This window comes from Pelecanus crispus, chromosome Z, assembly GCF_030463565.1.
Source record: "Pelecanus crispus isolate bPelCri1 chromosome Z, bPelCri1.pri, whole genome shotgun sequence".
NCBI lineage: Eukaryota > Metazoa > Chordata > Aves > Pelecaniformes > Pelecanidae > Pelecanus > Pelecanus crispus.
In genome coordinates this window covers 13152327-13158326 of record NC_134676.1, presented here as the reverse complement: position 1 = coordinate 13158326, position 6000 = coordinate 13152327, and the positions used below count along the sequence as shown (strand labels likewise).

Below are 6000 nucleotides of genomic sequence, written 5' to 3'. Positions count from 1 at the left end.
AGCGCCCCCTGCGGCGGAGGGGCCCCGCCCCCGGCGCCCCAGCCCCGCCCCGCGGGGCCCCGCCCCCCCGCGGCGCCTTCCGGCGCCCCCCGCCCGGCGCTGCCACATCCTCCGCTGACATCAGCCTGCGCCGCCATATTGGAGCAGAAGCCGCCTCCGCCAGCTCGGCCGCCGCAGGGGGGGACGCCGGCCCCCGCTGCCTCCGCCTCCCCCGCCGCGGCCGAGCCTCGCTCCCCATGACTCCCCCCGGCCGGCAGCTGCCCCGGTGCGGATAGGGCGGAGGCGGGAGCGGCTCCCGTCCCTTCTCCTCCCCGCCTCCCGCGCTGTCGCCCAGCCCCTCTCCCCGCCGCGGGCCTCAGCCCTCCCGCCGCCTCCAGCCATGACTTCCCTGACCCAGCGCAGCTCCGGCCTGGTGCAGCGCCGGACCGAGGCCTCCCGCAGCGCCGCCGCCGACAAGGAGCGGGGAGCGGGGGGCGGCCCGGAGGATGAAGGCCGCCGGGACGAGTCCGGCGACGACGAGAAGGGCGACTCCAAAGAAACGCGGCTCACCCTCATGGAGGAGGTGCTGCTCCTGGGCCTCAAGGACCGTGAGGTGCGGCCGGGGCCGTGGCGGCGGGGCTGGGGCGGGCAGAAGTGAGGGGCGCTGGGCAGAGGGTGGTCTGGGAGGCCCGGGGGGGGGGCTGGGAACGGGGTGCCTGAGGGGATACGGGTTATTCGGGGGCTTATAGAAGGCGTTGATAGGGAAGGGCAGCCCAAGTGGTGCTAGGGTGCGGGCGGGATGGGGGCAAGGGCGCTGCTGGGTGAGTGTTGCTGCGGGTTTGGGGCAGAGGCATTGCTGGGGACGGGGACTGTGACGTTGCCGGGGTAGGGACATATGCTGGAACAGGCTTGGTGTTTCGGGTGAGGTGAGGAATGTGCTTGGATTTCGGGGAGGGGGAGCCTGGCACAGAGTTTGTATCGCCCTTTGGATGCGGGGTTCGCAGAGGGACTCTCATATGCGTAGCGTCTCAAGGAAGGCCGGGTAGGGGCAAGACGGTGACCTGGAGATGAGGGCCAAGGCCTCTAGTCAGCGTTGGGGGTTGGCTTGGAGGCCTGGGTAGACCTGCAATATTTATGCTGCTTCCACATTGGCTGTAATGTGGAAGACTTGTCTACTATGTATCTTGTCAGACATAATTCTGTGATACTTATGTGATCATTGGGTGCTTTAGGATGCTTAGCAGCCCTTTCTACTAAGACTTCCCAGACTAATGCATGTGAAAAATGTCTTAAAGTTGGGGGAGATGCATATGACAAAAATGGGCCTTGAGTAGTGAGAAGTGTGTCAAAACAAGGAAATGGCATTATTATATGATTCTCTGTTTCTATTTTTAGTTTACTATTACTTTTACTTTACTATTGGTAGATTGTTTGTAATGATACTGTGAATAAGTCATTGAGGAAGGTGTACTTCTACCCGTGTGTCAGATTTTTGTTTCATTTGAAAGAGGTGATCAACATAAAAAACATGCACACTGCAGAAAAGTCAGTCGTATTGGGGAAATGGTCTAATTTGGTGTGGTGTATGGTGAAGTATAATACACCTTTATTTTAGATGTGAGTTATAATATGGATCTAAATAAGCAACCCGCTTTTTTTTTAATAGCTGCTGATAAGTTATATGTTTTTTGGCAGTGCATTGCATCTAAAATAAATTTGCTAGTTGATAATGAATAGGTTAAAAAGTAGTTTTCCTGGTTAACATTTGTTTTTCAATGCGTGTGGGTATACCTGTGTATATACCTGCTACAATAACGTGTTTCATTTCTCTCTCAGATTGTGTATTTTAGGCCATATTCTTGTAATCTCGTTTTTTCAGATGGACCTTGCCACGGCATCCTGATAAACTCAGTAACATTCACAGTGATGTGTGCTTCCACCTGTTGAAGACTTGTGCGTACGCACATTTCTCTTTCTACGCACCTGAATAGTTGTGGAAGAGTAAGTTAGGTGTGACAAGACAGGTATCTGGCAGGATTGCCTAGGAGGTCTTGCCTTGAGGAAGGTGGGGTGATCTTTCAGCTCTTTCTTTTGTCCCTGGGACTGTGTACTAAATCTGCTAATTTGCAGGCCTTAGGCTGTAAAGATTTCAAGGTGGGAGCATTTTGTCTGCCTGGAAAGAATATATGGTGCAAGTCCTCCTAGTCTATCAAAACTTAATAGTTAACATTGGGCCTAAAAATCCAGCTTTGCATTGGTGTCATCAAAATTACAAATCATCTAACTTTACTAAGTGTACCAGTGGCACACACTGCAAATAATCTGGTATTCCTTTGTATGGAAAAAGGAACTAAGTGGCATGGCTATCCATAACTCCCTTGGGATTTTGCAGTTGAGACATCAGACAAAAAGAATTATAATGTTATCTTTAGGGTGGGGGGCTTATGCAGAAACTGTAGCATACACCATTTCTGAGCTTTGTTAGACATGAATCACTAGGGTTCGTATTTTGTTTTTGAGGCTGCTTATACCCCTGTGTACAAGCTATGCTATGTGAACGGCTTTGTCTTCACATCTTTTTCCTTTTAAAACTGGAAATAAAACTGTAGACTCATTTCCAAAGATTATTTTTTGTTGTTGTTGTTCTCTATTGTTCTAATGATAAGTAAGCAAAACTTACATACTTTACATATCTGGAAATGCTTTTTATTAAGTTTTTATTTCCAGTAGAATTGATTTCCTGTGACATTTGTGTGAGACTGTCTCATGACAGCAAGCAGAGAAAAGCAATATAGGGTCTATAAAGTATAATTGTATAACTACACAGAGTGTGGAGGAAAGGCAAAGGCACATGTGTGAGCTATAAGCTCAATTGAAAGCCAGTAAATTCAAAGCTGATAATGTCCTTACTGTTTATTCCAACAGGATAGAATAATTTACTGTTGAGTTTAAAATAAATAAATAAAAACATACAAAAAAGGAGTCTGGATTAGCCAAAGAACATGTTTCCTTAAAAATAGCTTGTCTTTCGGAAAAGTCACTGATAACTGTGTTGGAAACTTAGCTTTCAGTTTTGGGGGTAATTTTTTTTTCTCATGTTAAATGCTGGTGAATATGTCTTAACACCTTGTAAACTGTATACAAAATGCTTCATATGTAGGGAGCTACCATTTATAATTTTTAAGTTTAGCTGACAGAGCCTTTACTCCTAGGAAAGTTTTTCAGGAAGCTTCAGGCAGTGATGGATTAAGTTCAATGTTTCTAGTAGATTTTTAGTTATTTATGTGAATACTGCTTTCAGGATAGTGTGGGGATTGTAACAACCAAAGCAAAACTTTTGAGTTGTTGCCTGGTTATCACTGCAGTAGGAGTTCAGGGATGGGAATGCCTGGCTGCCCTAAAACAAACGCAGCACACCCCAGTCCCATTCTTAATGCTTGAACACAATTAACTGCATTCACATGTGCTTCCTGGACATGCCCCCCCCCCCCAGTTTGGCCTAATTAAATTATATGTGTACTGGTTGAACCACCAGTGGTTCCTCTTCAATTTCTGTCTTCTGTGTATACGTAACTATTTCCATATTCCAAGGTAAAGATAGGTTATAAGGGATATGTGCTGAAATATGTACGTGCTTGCATAACAGGACAGATGCGGTGCCCTTGGAGGAGCAGGTAATATACTGGAACAAAATACATTAGTAGAATTCTTTAGGGAGCATCACAAGAACACCTACACTTATTTGGAAACACGACTGGGAAAGAGAGTAGTGTTCATCCATTTATAGTGGAGCAATAGCCTATTGCTGTAAGAATAAAAAATATTCACTGAAATAAAATACTTTTCTGTATTAAGTTAAAAATAGTATTGCATTAGGTTATGTCAAAGCCACAGCAAAAGGGAGGTTATTCTGTAGAACTACTGAAGCATCCAAGGTCATCACTCCCAAAAGAAGGGAGTGATAAATACTAAAAGTTAGCTTATTTAAAAACGACAGCTAAGAGATGAGTAAAGGCCAGTTTCTTCATTACAGTTCTTCCAGACATCTTGTAACTCAGTCCCATAGAAAATGGAGAGGTTGCTGGGTGGCCATGCTCTGTAACTGTTGCTCCATTTAAGTTCATTTAAGTTTTTTGTACAGGTAGGATTTTTTTTTTTTCTCTTTCCCTTGTTGGAGTTCTCTGTTGGTACATGTTGGGAATCTGTTTGAATACAGCAATGCACAGAGCTGCTCCTATCCTCTGTACGGTGTGCCGCAACTAAAGAAACTGAAGCAGCTATAGAGACATGGCACCTACTAAGATAAAATATTTATTTGATCTGTGACTAATTCCTTATTTGCTGAAAGGAAACTCATGTAAAGTATGCTGAAATAGTTGTCATGTACTGTGGTCTACTGCAACAGTAAATATTTCTGGTTTTATTTACCCTTTCTTTAGTGAAGACTAAAATATTTGTGAAAGTGAAGTAATGTTAAATCACTTTGTTAGGTACAGAAATTATCTTGGATCTTTGCTACTTGTGTTTGGCCTTCAGAAACTTCATTTACTGCTGAAGATTTAGTGTTGCAGCATAGCTTTTTGTCTAAACAGTTCATGTGAAGGTTATGATAATTTTTTGTTGTGTTGAAATAGGTTATTAGGGAGCTGGTTTGCCTGCTTCAGATGTGCTGTTCTGTGCTGATCACATTAGTGATGAAGTGTAGTTTCTTTATTCTTCTTACAAATACGAGTGTCTGGATTTGTTAACTGAATTTTGTATTTTAATCCTAAAGAGATTTTTCTGAAAGGTGAAATAAGAATTTTGAAAAATGGGTGGCATTTTCCTTGATACTAACATTTGGCTTTGTGAAATTCATATTATGATGCAGAAGTCTGGGTTTTTCTGCCTGTGTAGCAAATGATCCAAGTTTTGAAAAGTCATCTTCATATCTTTTTTTTTACTCTTTTTCCCCACTCCCCCCCCCCGCCCCCCCAATAAAAAAGTTTCAGCAACAGCCTGAATGTCAACTCAAAAGCTCCCCAAGTTTTGCTGGAAAATTTCTGAGACAAATGAGTGAAACATGAAGAGGCATCTACTGGGAATTCACATTTCAGTTGAAGAATGATGTATGAATGTGTTGAAACCTTGACAAAGACGTGCTTTTTCTCCAATGTTCAGGGCCTAATAACAACAAAGTGTGTAATGTCTGTGGTGAGAAATTCTCTTTCATAGCTGTCTACCTTTTTGGTCCTTTTTTTAATCTCATGTCTACACGCAAATCACAGGCTAGGAGAAGATGGGAGCGTGGGAAGAGAAGTACCCCAATTCTGTGTGCTACAGGATGCAGTAAAGTGCCTCTTCACTGTGCTGCTGAGCAAATCCTGCTTTTGGGCTCCTTGGAGGATTTGCTGATTTGGAAGCAGTGTTTTGGATACAAGTTGACTTCATGTGTTGAAATGGTGTTAATATTTCATGGTTCTGCATGCAGCTACTGTGGTTATCCCTGCTCTTATAGCATGACTAATCTGTAATCTATATTATTTATTCATAGATAACTTCGAGTGTATTGCAGTCCTTTCTTTCATGTCAAGCTCTAGTGTAGGGCAAAGACAAAAACATTGTCAAAGCCTTTCTAGTGATGCTTCTCAGTTTTTTCAAAGTGCTCTTAAGAAACAAAGCTGTAACTCTTCTTCCTCTCCCTATAGCAAGCTATTTAAAAAGAAAAAAATGGCATGAAGTATATATAAGAAAATATTGCTGTTAATGGCTAGAAAGGAAGTAATCATGGAACTGAAAACTAACATTTTATATTAAACAAAAAGTGTTACTATTTGAGGTGTTCTTTGATCCTAAAGCAGTTCAACTACCGCAGCATTTGCCTGAATTAGTTAAGCTATGTGTAATGGGCCTTCTTTGCAAGGCTAAATTGACCAGGGTAAGCGTTGCAGATAGTATATTCAAGAATGATTTTCTTACAGAGCAAATAATTACTGCAGCACATACTCACTTCTGTGTTGCATTACTGGGGGAAGAGGAAGC

At 43.5% G+C, this 6000-nt stretch overlaps 1 protein-coding gene across 1 annotated transcript in view; it reads left to right on the top strand.

Annotated features, from left to right (window-relative positions):
- The first annotated feature begins 379 nt into the window (after positions 1-379).
- The window catches only part of GOLPH3 (golgi phosphoprotein 3), a 33437-nt gene continuing 27816 nt past the window's right edge, over positions 380-6000 (top strand). Inside the window, exon 1 of the mRNA XM_075726228.1 lies at positions 380-592. Within this exon, the coding sequence (XP_075582343.1) occupies positions 380-592 (213 nt within the window). The remainder of the gene's footprint in view (positions 593-6000) is intronic.